General features: G+C 42.6%; 1 protein-coding gene across 1 annotated transcript; it reads left to right on the top strand.

Moving 5' to 3' along the window:
- The first annotated feature begins 16208 nt into the window (after positions 1-16208).
- On the top strand, positions 16209-17351 carry LOC115206791 (actin-3-like). Its single transcript, XM_029773987.1, has one exon. The coding sequence runs from the start codon at positions 16254-16256 to the stop codon at positions 17349-17351; it is 1098 nt and encodes a 365-aa protein (XP_029629847.1). The 5' UTR covers positions 16209-16253.
- Positions 17352-17759: the final 408 nt, after the last annotated feature.

Here is a 17759-nt window from a genome sequence, read left to right as displayed (position 1 = left end):
TGTGCACAAATTACCCCAGGCAACATTTTTAGACAACACGCATGTAAGAAACAAACTGTAGGAAACAAACATAACATTGTTATGCCTAACATTTCTACACTCAGGTGATATCTTTTATAGGCTGTAGCAAATGCAATCCAGGTTATGAAATGTTTTAGCAACAAGAGGATGCGTTGAGCATTAGCCAATGTAAACATAGTGAATAGGCTATTTACTTTCTGTTTAGCATATTATTCCGAAATAGTCTTATGTCGGTGTTTGTCAATGTCTTGTAGGCTCCTAGGCTACAAATTTTGGATGCAGCTTTATTCACCTTCTATACATGTACAGTTGAAGTCAAAAGATTACATACACTTAGGTTGGAGTCATTAAAACTCGTTTTTCAACCACTCCACAAATTTCTTAACAAACGATAGTTTTGGAAAGTCGGTTAGGACATCTACTTTGTGCATGACACAAGTAATTTTTCCAACAATTGTTTACAGACAGATTATTTCACTTATAATTCACTGTATCACAATTCCAGTAGGTCAGAAGTTTACATACACTAAGTTGACTGTGCCTTCAAACAGCTTGGAAAATTCCAGAAAATTATGTCATGGCTTTAAAAGCTTCTGATAGGCTAATTGACATCATTTGAGTCAATTGGAGGTGTACCTGTGGATGCATTTCAAGGCCTACCTTCAAACTCAATGCCTCTTTGCTTGAAAATCAAAAGAAATCAGCCAAGACCTCAGAAAAAAATTGTAGACCTCCACAGTCTGGTTCATCCTTGGGAGCAATTTTCAAACACCTGAAGGTACCACGTTCATCTGTACAATCAATAGCATGCAAGTATAAACACCATGGGACCACGCAGCCGTCATACTGCTCAGGAAGGAGATGTTTTCTGTCTCCTAGAGATGAACGTACTTTGGTGCGGAAAGTGCAAATCAATCCCAGAACAACAGCAAAGGACCTTGTGAAGATGCTGGAAGTGTATAGGTACAAAGTATCTATATCCACAGTAAAACGAGTCCTATATTGACATAACCTGAAAAGCCGCTCAGCAAGGAAGAAGCCACTGCTCCAAAACCACCAGAAAAAAGCCAGACTACGGTTGGCAACTGCACATGGGGACAAAGATTGTACTTTTTGGAGAAATGTCCTCTGGTCTCATGAAACAAAAATAGAACCATTTGGCAATAATGACCATCCTTACGTTTGGAGGGAAAAGGCGGAGGCTTGTAAGCCGAAGAACACCATCCAAACCGTGAAGCACGGGTGTGGCAGCATCATGTTGTGGGGGTGCTTTGCTGCAGGAGGGACTGGTGCACTAAACAAAATAGATGGCATCATGAGGATGGAAAATTATGTGGATATATTGAAGCAAGACATCTCAAGACATCATTCAGGAAGTTAAAGCTTCGTCGCAAATGGGTCTTCCAAATGGACAATGACCCCAAGCACACCTCCAAAGTTGTGGAAAAATGGCTTAAAGACAAAGTCAAGGTATTAGAGTGGCCATCACAAAGCCCTGACCTCAATCCTATAGAAGATTTGTGGGCAGATCTGAAAAGCATGTGCGAGCAAGGAGGCCTACAAACCTGACTCAGTTACACCAGCTCTGTCAGGAGGAATGGGCCAAAATTCACCCAACTTATTGTGGGAAGCTTGTGGAAGGATACCTGAAACGTTTGACCCAAGTTAATCATTTTAAAGGCAATGCTACCAAATACTAATTGAGTGTATGTAAACTTCTGACCCATTGGGAATGTGATGAAAGAAATAAAAGTTGAAATGAATCATTCTCTCTACTATTATTCTGACATTTCATATTCTTAAATTAAAGTGGTGATCCTAACTGACCTAAGACAGGGGATTTTTACTAGGATTAAAGGTCAGGAATTGTGAAAAACTGAATTTAAATGTATTTGGCTGAGGTGTATGTAAACTTCCGACTTCAACTGTACCATCATTTTGCACCTGATTCTACCTGACTCTAACTACTGCTAGGTACCCCAATATGTGATGCTTCCGTAGTCTGAGTTACTGCTTGGTTAATGGATAACGCCTCCATCAATCTTTCATTTGTAAAATATTTTTGACCTAACCTGGTCTTGGTGATACTTTCTTCATTCTAGATTCAGAAAAAGTGTTTCTTATAAATGTTCATGTCCAGTTGCAGGTGGTTCTACAAAAAAAACAGAGAAAATGAATTGAGAACGAAGAAAGTATTGCCAAAATCAGGTTAGTTCAAAAAAATCAATAACTCAACTCCTAGAATGGAAGCATCGCATTTCAGGGTTAGTAGCAGTAGATGGCCTTAGTCCTGCTCCCAACCTATCCTAATCAAAAGTTGTATCGCCAAAAAAGATGCTATAGCATCTAAGATTGACTTTCGTTAATTCTCTGTCATATTTTCTTCAGGCAACATGAAAAACGTAGTGGCCCCCCTCCACCCCACCTTTCTGTACATTGACATGTTTATCCCAAATTCATGCCATGGTGTGCACATAAATTGTTAAAATAGCCTACAATGTGAACATTGTCTACTTGTGCCTTGCAGCTGTTTCTGTTACGTATGAGCAACTGGCTTTAAGGGAGTCAGGCGCAGGAGAGCAGAAGTTGGGTAGCCAAAGGAGCCATTTATTTTGGCGAAGAAACACGCAGCACTAAGAACACTACACACAATATGGGTTGACATAACCCAGCGCAAACCAGTCTAGCGTGTACATACACGAAACAACAAACAATTCCACACAAAGACATGGGGGGAACAGAGGGTTAAATACACAACACTTAATGAGGGAAATGAGAACCAGGTGTGAAGGAAAACAAGACAAAACAAATGGAAAATGAAAAGTGGATCGACGATGGCTAGAAGACCGATGACGCCGACCGCCGAATGTCAATATAGTATTTTAATTATTTTATACAGTCATTTTTGGCTCACCTTTATCAAGTATAGTATTGACATTATTTATTTTATACAGCCATTTTTTCTCATCTTTATCAAGAGTGTCAATAATTTCGGGGCCCACTTTATATATTTCCCCTATCGGACATCATCCTGTAAATTTTTTATTTATTTATACATCATTATACATACAGTACCAGTCAAAAGTTTGGACACATCTACTCATTCAAGGGTTTTTATTTATTTTTACTATTTTCTACTTTGTAGAATAATAGTGAAGACATCAACACTACGAAATAACACATATGGAATCATGTAGTAACCAAAAAGTGTTAAACAAATCAGAATATATTTCATATTTTAGATTCTTCAACATAGCCACCCTTTGCCTTGATGACAGCTTTGCACACTCTTGGCATTCTCTCAACCAGCTTCACGAGGTAGTCACCTGGAATGCATTTCAATTAACAGGTGTGCCTTGTAAAAGTTAATTTGTGGAATTTCTTTCCTTCTTAATTAATTTGAGCCAATCAGTTGTGTTGTGACAAGGTACGATTGGTATACAGAAGATAGCCCTATTTGGTAAAAGGCCAACCATATTATAGCAAGAAAAGCTCCAATTAGCAAAGAGAAACAACAGTCCATCATTACTTTAATCTAGCCACCATGTCAGATTTCAAAAAGGCTTTACAGCGAAAGCAAACCATGCGATTATCTGAGGACAGCACCCCATCAAACAAACACATGACAATCATATTTCAACCCGCCAGGCGCGACACAAAACTCAGAAATAACGATATAATTCATGCCTTACCTTTGAAGAACTTCTTCTGTTGGCACTCCAATATGTCCCATAAACAGCACAAATTGTCCTTTTGTTCGATTAATTCCATCGTTATATCTCCAAAACGTCAATTTATTTGGCGCGTTTGATTCAGAAAAATATCGCTTCCAACTCGCCCAGCATGACTACAAAATATCTAATAACTTACCTGTAAACGCTGTCCAAACATTTCAAACAACTTTCCTAATCCAACTTTAGGTATTTTAAAATGTAAATAATTTATCAAATTTAAGACGGGATAAACTGTGTTCAATACCGGAAAAAAACAACGTCAAGCGTGTGACCTGGAGCACGCATCAAAACAGTAGAGTTCACTCGGCTGGACCCTCGTTCTGAAAAGCCGTACTTCTTCATTTCTCTAAAGAAAAACATCAACCAATTTCTAAAGACTGTTGACATCTTGTGGAAGCTATAGGAACTGAAAGCATATTTTTATTAAAACGGGCTTACCATGGAAAACCAATGGAAAACAGATTGACCTAAAAAAAACTAAATCCATGGATGGATTGTGCTCTTGGTTTCGCCTGCCAAATCAGTTCTGTTATACTCACAGACATTATTCAAACAGTTTTAGAAACTTCAGAGTGTTTTCTATCCAATATATGCATATCCTAGCTTCTGGGCCTGAGTAGCAGGCAGTTTACTTTAGGCACACTTTTCATCCGGACGTGACGTGTGGCTCAGTTGGTAGAGCATGGTGTTTGCAACGCCAGCATGGTGTGTGCAATGCCAGGGTTGTGGGTTTGATTCCGACGGGGGGCCAGTACAAAAAAAAATGCATGAGATGAAATGTATGCATTCACTACTGTAAGTTGCTTTGGATAAGAGCGTCTGCTAAATGACTAAAATGTCAAATGTAAATGTAAAATACCACCCCCTATCCCAGAGGGGTTTAAGACATGGTCAGTCTATCTGGAAAATGTCAAGAACTTTGAAAGTTTCTTCAAGTGCAGTCACGAAAACCATCAAGCACTCATGAGGACCGCCACAGGAAAGGAAAACCCAGAGTTACCTCTGCTGCAGAGGATAAGTTCATTAGAGTTACCAGCCTCAGAAATTGCAGCACAATTAAATGCTTCACATAGTTCAAGTAACAGACACATATCAACATCAACTGTTCAGAGGAGACTACGTGAATCAGGCCTTCATGGTCAAATTGCTGCAAAGGAACTACTACTAAAGAACACCAATAAGAAGAAGAGACTTCCTTGGGCCAAGAAACACAAGCAATGGACATTAGACCGGTGGAAATCTGTCCTTTGGTCTGATGAGTCAAAAATTTGAGATTTTTGGTTCCAACCGCCGTGTCTTTGTGAGATGCAGAGTAGGTGAATGGATGATCTCAGCATGTGTGGTTCCCACCGTGAAGCATGGAGGAGTAGTTGTAATGGTGTGGGGGTGCTTTGCTGGTGAACTGTCTGTGATTTATTTAGAATTCAAGGCACACTTAACCAGCATGGCTACCACAGCATTCTGCAGCGATATGCCATCCCATCTGGTTGGTGCTTAGTGGAACTATCATTTGTTTTTCAACAGGACAATGACCCAACACACCTCCAGGCTGTGTAAGGGCTTTTCAACCAAGAAGGAGAGGGATTGGGTGCTCCAGGTGAAGATGGTTGAGATAATGCCTAGAGTATGCAAAGATGTCATCAATGCAAAGGGTGGCTACTTTGATGAATCTAAAATCTAAAATATATTTAGATTTTTTTTTTTTTTTAATTGGTTACTACATGATTCCTAATGTGCAACCAGAGGAAAAATAACTCTGGACCACCTATACTCCACACACCGATAAGCATACAAAGTTCTCCCTTGCCCTCCATTTGACAAATCTGACAATAATTCTATCCTCCTGATTCCTGCTTACAAGAAAAAATATTTCAAGCAGGAAGCACCAGTGACTAGATTAATAAAAAGTGGTCAGATGAAGCAGATGCTAAGGACCGTTTGCAAGCACAGACTGGAATGTGTTCTGGTATTCCTCCGATGGCATTGAGGAGTACACCACATCAGTCATTGGCTTCATCAATAAGTGCATCGATAATGTCATCCCCACAGTGACTGTACGTACATACCCCAACCAGAAGCCATGGATTACAGGCAGCATCTGCACTGAGCTAAAGGGTAGAGCTGCTGCTTTCAAGGAGCGGGACTCTAACCCGAAAGCTTATAAGAAATCCCGCTAAGCCCTCCGATGAACCATCAAACAGGCAAAGCGTGAATACAGGACTAAGATCAAATCGTACTACACCGGCACTGAAGCCGAGAGCTGCCCAGTGGCACGAGCTAAATAACTTCTATGCTCGCTTCGAGGCAAGTAACACTGAAACATGCATGAGAGCACCAGCTGTTCCGGAAGACTGTGTGATCACGCTCTCCGCAGCCGATGTGAGTAAGACCTTTAAACAGATCAACATTCACAAGGCCGCAGGGCCAGATGGATTACCAGGACGAGCATGCGCTGACCAACTGGCAAGTGTCTTCATTGACACATTTTCAACCTCCCCCTGTCCGAGTCTTTAATATCAACATGTTTTAGATATATTTTTTTTTACCCCTTTTTCTCCCCAATTTCATGGTATCCAATTGGTAGTAGTTACAGTCTTGTCTCATCGCTGCAACTCCCGTACGGACTCGGGAGAGGCAAAGGTCGAGAGGCATGCGTCCTCCGAAACACAACCCAACCAAGCCGCACTGCTTCTTGACACAATGCACATCCAACCCAGAAGCCAGCCGCACCAATGTGTCGGAGGAAACACCATACACCTGGTGACCTGGTCAGCGTGCACTGCGCCCGGCCTGCCACAGGAGTCGCTAGTGCGCGATGAGACAAGGATATCCTTGCCGACCAAACCCTCCCTAACCCGGACAACGCTGGGCCAATTGAGTGCCGCCCCATGGGCCTCCCGGTCGAGAACCCAGTAACAACACATCCGACACGCTGATCCTCAACACAGGGGCCCTTCATGGGTGCTTGCTCAGTCCCCTCCTGTTCTCCCTGTTCTCTCATGACTGCACGGCCAGGCGCGACTCCAACACCATCATTAAATTTGCCAATGACACAACAGCTGACAACGACAGCCTATAGGGAGGAGGTCAGAGACCTGGCTGTGTGGTGCCAGGACAACAACCTCTCCCTCAACGTGATCAAGACAAAGGAGATTATTGTGGACCACAGGAAAAAGAGGACTGAGCACGCCCCCATTCTCATCGACAGGTCTGCAGTGGAGCAGGTTGAGTGCTTCAAGTTCCTTGGTGTCCACATCACCAACAAACTAACATGGTCCAAGCACACCAAGACAGTCGTGAAGAAGGCATGACAAAACCTAATACCCCTCAGGAGACTGAAAAGATTTGGCATGGGTCCTCAGATCCTCAAAAGGTTCTGTAGCTGCACCATCGTGAGCAACCTGACTGGTTGCATCACTGCCTGGTATGGCAACTGCTCGGCCTCTGACCGCAAGGCACTACAGAGGGTAGTGCGAACGGCCCAGTACATCACTGGGGCCAAGCTTCCTGCCATCCTGGACCTCTATAGCAGGCGGTGTCAGAGGAAGGCCCTAAAAATTGTCAAAGACTCCAACCACCCTAGTCATAGACTGTTCTCTCTGCTCCCGCACGGCAAGCGGTACCGGAGCACTAAGTCAAGGTCCAAGAGGCTTCTAAACAGCTTCTACGCCCAAGCCATAAGACTCCTGAACATCTAATCAAATGGCTACCCAAACTATTTGCATTGTCCCCTATCTCCCCCTCTTTACACCACTGCTACTCTCTGTTGTCATCTATGCATAGTCACTTTAATAACTCTACCTACATGTACATACTACCTCAAATAACCTGTGCCCCTGCACATTGACTCTGTATCGGTACCCCCCTGTATTTAGTCTCGCTATTGTTAATTTCCTGCTGCTCTTTAATTACTTGTTACTTTTATCTCTTATTCTTATCCGAATTCTTTTGAAACTGCATTGTTGGTTAGGGGCTCGTAAGTAAGCATTTCACTGTAAGGTGTTGTATTCTGCGCATGTGACTAATAAGATTTGATTTGAATCTCCAGAAAAGTGAGTGTTTCCCAATCAATCCAGCAGCTCTACAGCTCCAGCAGACGGACTTGCCCTTCCAGTTGAACATAACTCGTTCATTACATGCCCTTTTTTCTGCAAGCTTTGCTCCCCTTCTTGCGCAAATGAAAACTGATTTCCAGTTTCACTTATAGGAAGGATTAATGCTGTAAAAATGAACAGTTTACCCAAATGTCTTCATCTATTTCCATCTATCCCATTGTTTTTACCAAAGTGGGTTTTTTAAGTCAATCAATCAGGCTGTTACCACATTTATCTGGAGAGGAAAGGTACCCAGAGTCAGTAGATCTTTTCTTCAGAGATGCAAGTTTAGTGGATGGCTGACACTAACCAACTTTTTATACTATTACCGGGCAGCCAACTTCCAGAAATTGCCATTCTGATTACATGCTCCAGACACCCCATGGTGCCACCTAGAGGCACATTCTTGTATTCTGCTTCTCTTCCTGCTTTACTCTGCTCTTCTCTCCCAACATGCCCCTCTCTCTATACTCGCAATCCTGTAGTGCTTTCCACACTTAAGATTTGGTACCAGTTTCGGCGACATTTTAAATTCTCCGCTGCATCTACTATGGGTCCTATTGATAAGAATCACTTATTCCCTGCTTCTCTAATAGATAATGCTTTCTCTTACTGGACAAGGAAAGGTATTAAGTCCTTCCAAGACTTATATGTAAATATAATTTTTTTCCCAACCTGGCCTCTAAATACTCTTTGCCTCCATCTCACTTTTTCCGTTACCTTCAAATTAGGCATTGTCTCTCCTCCCCATTTTCTGGCTTCCCTGCTCCACCCACTTGCCAACCCTGGGATGGCATATTGACTCTATTACCTCGACATAATCCAGTCATTTCTCAGATCTATCTGTGTGTCTTGTCATTGGACAAACACTCCACCAACAAAATTAAATCAAACTTTATTTGTCTCATGCGCCAAATACAACAAGTGTAGACTTTACCGTGAAATGCTTACTTACAATCCCTTAACCAACAGTGCAGTTCAAGAAAAATATAATATTTACCAAGTATATTAAAAAAAAGTAATAATAAAAAGTAACAATAAGAATAACATAACGAGGCTATATACAGGAGGCACCGGTACCGAGTCAGTGTGCGGGGGTACAGGCTAGTTGCGGTAATCTGTACATGTCGGTGGGGGCGAAGTGACTATGTATAGGTAACAAACAAACAGCGAGTAGCAGTAGTGTACAAAAGGGAGGGGGGTCAATGTAAATTGTCCGGTGGCGATTTTATGAATTGTTCATCAGTCTTAGGGCTTTTGGTCCTAGACTTCGTGCTCTGGCATTGCTTGCCATGCGGTAGCAGAGAAAACAGTCTATAACTTGGGTGACTGGAGTCTCTGACAATTTTCCTCTGACACCGCCTATTATATAGGTCCTGGATGGCAGGAAGACTACCCTCTGTAGCGCCTTACGGTCAGATGCCGAGCAGTTGCCATAACAGGCGGTGATGCAACCGGTCAGGATGCTCTCGATGGTGCAGCTGTAGAACCTTTTTATTTTTTATTTTTTTTAGGGGTGGATCAGCTTAATATTGCGGAAAGAATATCAATGTAATTGTCTGCATAATTTCCAATCCCCCATATGTTTTTGGGGTAAATATATATATCCATACACGCATGCATACATATACACATATATACATACACATACCTATATAGACATACATACTTTTTTAAAGAATATACCTTTATATATACTTTATAGATACTTCACATCTCAAAATTGGGTTACTTAATGTTAGATCCCTCACTTCCAAGGCAGTTATAGTCAATGAACTAATCACTGATCATAATCTTGATGTGATTGGCCTGACCGAAACATGGCTTAAGCCTGATGAATTTACTGTGTTAAATGAGGCCTCACCCCCTGGTTACACTAGTGACCATACCCCCCGTGCATCCTGCAAAGGCGGAGGTGTTGCTAACATCTACGATAGCAAATTTCAATTTACAAAAAAAAACAATGACGTTTTTGTCTTTTGAGCTTCTAGTCATGAAATCTATGCAGCCTACTCACTCACTTTTTATAGCTACTGTTTACAGGCCTCCTGGGCCATATGCAGTGTTCCTCACTGAGTTCCCTGAATTCCTATCGGATCTTGTAGTCATAGCAGATAATTTTCTAATTTTTGGTGACTTTAATATTCACATGGAAAAGTCCACAGACCCACTCCAAAAGGCTTTCGGAGCCATCGTCGACTCAGTGGGTTTTGTCCAACATGTCTCTGGACCTACTCACTGCCACAGTCATACTCTGGACCTAGTTTTGTCCCATGGAATAAATGTTGTGGATCTTAATGTTTTTCCTCATAATCCTGGATTATCGGACCACCATTTTATTGCGTTTACAATTGCAACAAATAATCTGCTCAGACCCCAACCAAGGAGCATTAAAAGTCGTGCTTTAAATTCTCAGACAACCCAAAGATTCCTTGATGCCCTTCCAGACTCCCTCTGCCTACCCAAGGACGTCAGAGGACAAAAATCAGTTAACCACCTAACCGAGGAACTCAATTTAACCTTGCGCAATACCCTAGATGCAGTTGCACCCCTAAAAATTAAAAACATCTGTCATAAGAAACTAGCTCCCTGGTATACAGAAAATACACGAGCTCTGAAGCAAGCTTCCAGAAAATTGGAACGGAAATGGCGCCACACCAAACTGGAAGTCTTCCGACTAGCTTGGAAAGACAGTACCGTGCAGTATCAAAGAGCCCTCACTGCTGCTCGATCATCCTATTTTTCCAACTTAATTGAGGAAGATAAGAACAATCCTAAATTTCTTTTTGATACTGTCGCAAAGCTAACTAAAAAGCAGCATTCGCAAATGGAGGATGGCTTTCACTTCAGCAGTAATACATTTATGAACTTCTTTGAGGAAAAGATCATGATCATTAGAAAGCAAATTACGGACTCCTCTTTAAATCTGGGTATTCCTCCAAAGCTCCATTGTCCTGAGTCTGCACAACTCTGCCAGGTCCTAGGATCAAGGGAGATACTAAAGTGTTTTAGTACTATATCTCTTGACACAATGATGAAAATAATCATGGCCTCCAAACCATCAAGCTGCATACTGGACCCTATTCCAACTAAACTACTGAAAGCTGCTTCCTGTGCTTGGCCCTCCTATGTTGAACATAATAAACGGCTCTCTATCCACCGGATGTGTACCAAGCTCACTAAAAGTGGCAGTAATAAAGCCTCTCTTGAAAAAGCCGAATCTTGACCCAGAAATTATAAAAAACTATCGGCCTATATCGAATCTTCCATTCCTCTCAAAAATTTTAGAAAAAGCTGTTGCACAGCAACTCACTGCCTTCCTGAAGACAAACAATGTATACGAAACGCTTCAGTCTGGTTTTAGACCCCATCATAGCACTGAGACTGCACTTGTGAAGGTGGTAAATGACCCTTTAATGACGTCAGACCGAGGCTCTGCATCTGTCCTCGTGCTCCTAGATCTTAGTGCCGCTTTTGATACCATCGATCACCACATTCTTTTGGAGAGATTGGAAACCCAAATTGGTCTACATGGACAAGTTCTGGCCTGGTTTAGATCTTATCTGTCGGAAAGATATCAGTTTGTCTCTGTGAATGGTTTGTCCTCTGAGAAATCAATTGTACATTTCGGTGTTCCTCAAGGTTCCGTTTTAGGACCACTATTGTTTTCACTATATATTTTACCTCTTGGGGATGTCATTCGAAAACATAATGTTAAATTTCACTGTTATGCGGACGACACACAGCTGTACATTTCAATGAAACATGGTGAAGCTCCAAAATTGTTCTCACTAGAAGCCTGTGTTTCAGACATAAGGAAGTGGATGGCTGCAAACTTTCTACTTTTAAACTCGGACAAAACAGAGATGCTTGTTCTAGGTCCCAAGAAACAAAGAGATCTTCTGTTGAATCTGACAATTAATCTGGATGGTTGTACAGTCGTCTCAAATAAAACTGTGAAGGACCTCGGCGTTACTCTGGACCCTGATCTCTCTTTTGAAGAACATATCAAGACTGTTTCAAGGACAGATTTTTTCCATCTATGTAACATTGCAAAAATCACAAACTTTCTGTCCAAAAATGACGCAGAAAAATTAATCCATGCTTTTGTTACTTCTAGGCTGGACTACTGCAATGCTCTACTTTCCGGCTACCCGGATAAAGCACTAAACAAACTTCAGTTAGTGCTAAATACGGCTGCTAGAATCCTGACTAGAACCAAAAAATTTGATCATATTACTCCAGTGCTAGCCTCCCTACACTGGCTTCCTGTTAAGGCAAGGGCTGATTTCAAGGTTTTACTGCTAACCTACAAAGCATTACATGGGCTTGCTCCTACCTATCTTTCCGATTTGGTCCTGCCGTACATACCTACACGTACGCTACGGTCACAAGACGAAGGCCTCCTAATAGTCCCTAGAATTTCTAAGCAAACGGCTGGAGGTAGGGCTTTCTCCTATAGAGCTCCATTTTTATGGAATGGTCTGCCTACCCATGTGAGAGACGCAGACTCAGTCTCAACATTTAAGTCTTTACTGAAGACTTATCTCTTCAGTAGGTCCTATGATTAAGTATAGTCTGGCCCAGGAGTGTGAAGGTGAACGGAAAGGCTGGAGCAACGAACCGCCCTTGCTGTCTCTGCCTTGCCGGTTCCCCTCTTTCCACTGGGATTCTCTGCCTCTAACCCTATTACAGGGGCGGAGTCACTGACTTACTGGTGTTCTTCCATACCGTCCATGGGAGGGGTGCGTCACTTGAGTGGGTTGAGTCACTGACGTGGTCTTCCTGTCTGGGTTGGCGCCCCTCCCTTGGGTTGTGCCATGGCGGAGATCTTTGTGGGCTATACTCGGCCTTGTCTTCGGATGGTAAGTTGGTGGTTGTAGACATCCCTCTAGTGGTGTGGGGGCTGTGCTTTGGCAAAGTGGATGGGGTTATATCCTGCCTGTTTGGCCCTGTCCGGGGGTATCATCGGATGGGGCCACAGTGTCTTCTGATCCCTCCTGTCTCAGCCTCCAGTATTTATGCTGCAGTAGTTTATGTGTCGGGGGGCTAGGGTCAGTCTGTTACATCTGGAGTATTCTCTTGTCTTATCCGGTGTCCTGTGTGAATTTAAATATGCTCTCTCTAATTCTCTCTTTCTCTCTTTATTTCTTTCTCTCGGAGGACCTGAGCCCTAGGACCATGCCTCGGGACTACCTGGCATGATGACTCCTTGCTGTCCCTAGTCCACCTGGCCATGCTGCTGCTCCAGTTTCAACTGTTCTACCGCAGGCTACGGAACCCTGACCTGTTCACCGGACGTGCTTGTTGCACCCTCGACAACTACTCTGATTATTATTATTTGACCATGCTGGTCATTTATGAACATTTTAACATCTTGACCATGTTCTGTTATAATATCCACCCGGCACAGCCAGAAGAGGACTGGCCACCCCTCATAGCCTGGTTCCTCTCTAGGTTTCTTCCTAGGTTTTTGGCCTTTCTAGGGAGTTTTTCCTAGCCACTGTGCTTCTTTCACATGCATTGCTTGCTGTTTGGGGTTTTAGGCTGGGTTTCTGTACAGCACTTTGAGATTTCAGCTGATATACGAAGGGCTATATAAATACATTTGATTTGATTTGATTTGATATTATTATTCCCCGCAAACCCTACCACCGATCCCCCAATTGGAGTAAACTAATAAACACTTCGGCTTTTACCTTCAATTTATTCAACTTATTCACATTTTACAGACACAGTCTATTTTACAATTGTTATTTTTTGTTTGTTTTTAGTCCTTCCTCTATTTCTGATGTCCATCCAGTTTGATTTCTATTTGTAACTGTGCTATTTCACAAAAGTTCTGAACCTATATAAATTTAAAGACCTCGTATATTTTACATTGGTTATCTTGTTATTAGTCCCACCCTTCAGCTCCATTCAACCCCTCCCATCTATCTCTCAACATCATCCATTTCGGATTTCTATTTGCCATATTTTTTTCAACTGTGCTGTGATGCTTCAAAACAATTGAACCTTTCTATTCTCATAGCTTCTACAGATTGTAAATTAAAAATAAACATTTTTGCTAAAATAATTATTATATTATTGATTGATTGACTATGGCTTTTCAAATCACCCAGTATTGCTATCTGCAGCGTTAGTTCTAGGCAAATGTTGCAATTCTTCAGCCATTCCTGGACCTGTGACCAAAAACGAGCTACATATGGACAATACCAAAATAAATGATCTAATGACTCTGCCTCCTCACAGCAGAATCTGCAGAGCTGGGAAGATTGTATCCCCCATATATATAACATTCTATTAGTTGCAAGAATTTTGTATAGTAATTTAAATTGAAAAAATCTAAGTTTTGAATCCGCCTTTGTTTTGCGTATCAATTCATAAACCATGTGCCATGGAATGGGTACATCGAAAATCTCTTCCCAACTATGTTGAAATTTATATGGCACAGCTGTCAGTTTTTTGGTCCTTAAATACAATTGGTATATGTTTTTATTTATCACACTTTTCTTTAACCATTTATGTTCTTTAATACAGGGCCGACATACAAGTTCCTTACTTTTTCCCCTTCTACTTGCCTCTTCCATTTTTGTGGTAATGCTGCAATTAGTTGGTTGTAATTTTGGGTAGAGCAGACATTTCCATATGTCTGTGTTAGCTGCATGTGTGACATCACTCCACCAGTCCTATTTATAATATCATTCACTAAAATTATACCTTTTTTAAAAATTTCTTCGAAAAATACTGTTTTTTTTAAACAATTACTATATTTGAATTTAACCACAATATTTGTTGTATTATTTGTTCTGTCTTTTCATGTGGATTAAACTGAAATTGCAACCAACTTTCTAAGGCTTGTTTAAAAAATAAAGATAAGTTGGTGATTATTTCCTTTTCAAACAACCGAAAGTGGGTAGGTGTAATCTGAATAAAGGGAAAAAGGCCCTTCTTGAACATAGGATGAGACATTCGGCTGTAGCTGTAGAACCTTTTGAGGATCTGGGGAACCATGCCAAATCTGGGTGTTGAATTTACACAGGAGTGGTGGGATGATTGATAGAGTACACTCCACTACATCTTGTGCTCGTCTTGGTCTCATACAATTTAAGGTTTTACATAGGGTGCATTTTTCCAAATCCAGATTGTCTGACATATATCCAAATGTAAATGATGAGTGTGATAGATGGCATGTCTCACCATGTGACCTTAGTCACATGTTCATTCAACGCTCTAAACTGCAAAGTTACTGGGATTCTATTTTTCAAACTTTATCTGTGGTGCTTGAAATGAACCTGCAGCCTTGTCCCTTGATAGCTGTTTTTGGTGTTCCAGAAGACTTGTTCTCCTTGGACCCCAAACATGCCCATATTGTTGCATTTACATCCTTATTAGCTCGATGTAGAATTATTCCCCAGTGGAAGTCTGCTCGGCCCTCTTCTACTTCTCAATGGCTCAACGATGTAATGTTCTTCCTAAAGCTTGAGAAAATTAGGTATTCTCTTAGGGGTTCCAATTATACATTTGTTAGAAAACAGCAACCATTTATATTATACTTTAATGGCTTGCAGAGCCTCTCCTCTGATGAGATACATGATGAGATACATAATAGGTACAGCCATCAATATAATGCTATCCAGTCCAAGCAAGTTTGTCTAAGGTTTACTGATCATTTACTTATTTCTGTTTTTGTATTTTGAATCTGTATTGAGTTGTTTATATATTTGTTGTGATATCTCTGTAGAATTTTGGGATGGGTTGGCTATATGGGGTGATCAGTGTGGGTGGCTGAGAGGGGGTTGGGGGTTGGTGGTTGGGAGGGAGGGAGGGAATCGAGGTGGGTGGACTTAGGTAGGGCGGAGAGGTAGGGGGCGACTAGGGGGGTTGGGTGGATGTGTTGTATGGAGGGAAGGAGGGTGGTTGGGATATGGTCAAATCTTTGTACTTACATTGATGTACATTCTGTAAAACTTGAATAAAAATACATACAAAAAAAAATTATAAAATGTTTACGCAAAATGTTGTCAGTATTGCAAACCTAAACAGGACACAAACAGAAGTCTCGCGATTTCATCTTCTTATCTGCTGAGTTAAATGCAGCTATTTACTCTCGCCTCGATATCAGCATATACTATGACAACTATATCACCGGGCGATGCAAAATGAACTCACCCATTGTCACCGATCCGGATACACGCACATTGTAACTAGAGGAGAAAGTGGTTGTGACATCATAATGGTGTTCTAATCTGTTCTGAAATCAGAATGTTTTCATTGCCGAGGTACTTGGTAATGTATCACAAAGTGATAGGAATGGAGAAGGGGGGACTGTAATAAGGCATAACTTTATTTCATATTTGTGGGCACTCTTTTCATACTTTCTGCTGCTAGAATTGAGAGAGAAATGGCACATTTGCCAACTGCAATTGTGATTGACAATGGAACTGACCAGATGAGAGTTGGGACCTCAGGCAGTACAGAGCCTAGTCTGATCTGTAAAAATGTCACTTGCAGATCTGAGAGCAACTCTAGTGAAGGAGAGCTCTGCTTTGGAGATGAGGCATGGGGGAGGAGAGACGACTTGTCTGTGATTCGTCCCATGAAGCGTGGGAGGGTGGTGTCATGGGCTGATATGGAGGCCATATGGAGCTATGTTTTCAACATGCACGTGAAGACCCCCTCATGTGAGAGCCCGGTTTTACTGACTGAGTTCCCCTTGACCACCAAGTCGGACAGGGAAAAGACCTGCAGGATGATGTTCGAGGGGCTGGGTGTCCCTGCATTGTACCTGGCCCCTCAGTCGCTCCTGGCCCTGCTGTCTTCAGGCAGGGTGACCGGCAGTGTGGTGGACTGTGGCTACGACGTCACCCACGCCGTCCCAGTTTTTGAGGGCCACTGCCTCCCCCACGCTGTGCGTCAGCTGGGCCTGGGAGGGCAGGATGTCACGGCCCACCTGGCTCTGCTGCTGAAGGAGTCCGGAGCTCAGTTTTCCAGCACCACACAGGAACATGACACAGTGACCAACATCAAGGAGCAGATGTGTTATGTATCCACTGATCCCTCCTCAGAGACAGCCACAACCATCATCGGCAGCGCCGAGGTGGACTACCAGCTCCCCGACGGACAGATGCTGAGGATTGGCAGCGAGAGGTTCGGGGCGCCCGAAATCCTCTTCTCTCCTCAGACTGTGGTAACACAAGGCATCCCCAGTCTCCTGGTGAGCTCTGTGTTGGAGAGCGATGCAGACCTGTGGCAGCTGCTCCTAGACAACGCTGTCCTTGCCGGGGGCTCCAGCCTCCTTCCCGGGATGGGCCACAGACTGAGGGAGGAGGCCTCGGCTCTGGCCCCGCCAGGAGACCGCGTGGGGCCAGTCCCTGTGATGGATACTGCCTGGCTGGGGGGCTCCCTCCTGTCCTCTCTCTCCATTTTTGGAGACATGTGCATCAGTGCCTTGGAGTACCAGGAGATGGGGTCCAACGTGATCCATCACAAGTGCTTCTGAGTCATGTCTGATGCCTTTCCCTGGTCTGCTCACCAGAGACAATTCAATGAAACACTCATTCAGATTAAAGGTATTTTTCTAAGTGTTTCCCAAGGAGAATGAACTGTTCATTTGATAAGGCACAAAATAACTTGAATATAGCCTAGGCTGAAGGGGGCAGGCATAGGCTTACAGTGGAGACAAAAAATGGCCTATGGGAATAAGAGCTCTTGTTTGGTACTGAAATGAAATAGTTTGATTCAGTGCTAATAAAAACGAATGGTTTTTGGAACTTTTGTGTGACCGTGGCACACACAGCTGTCTTATTCCGTATTCCTAGGCATGGTCTCCAGAAACCATTATGCCACTGCAACCGGGAAACTGACGAGCATCCCACTCCAGTCTGCTCTTACGGTAAACCCCAGATAA

This window comes from Salmo trutta, chromosome 13, assembly GCF_901001165.1.
Source record: "Salmo trutta chromosome 13, fSalTru1.1, whole genome shotgun sequence".
Taxonomy (NCBI): Eukaryota; Metazoa; Chordata; class Actinopteri; order Salmoniformes; family Salmonidae; genus Salmo; species Salmo trutta.
The sequence above is the reverse complement of the archived record's forward strand: the minus strand, read 5'-3'. Positions and strand labels throughout refer to the sequence as shown.

Coding starts and splice junctions, on each gene's coding strand:
- LOC115206791 (XM_029773987.1), top strand. CDS start 16,254: ATGGCACATTTGCCAACTGCAATTGTGATTGACAATGGAACTGACCAG.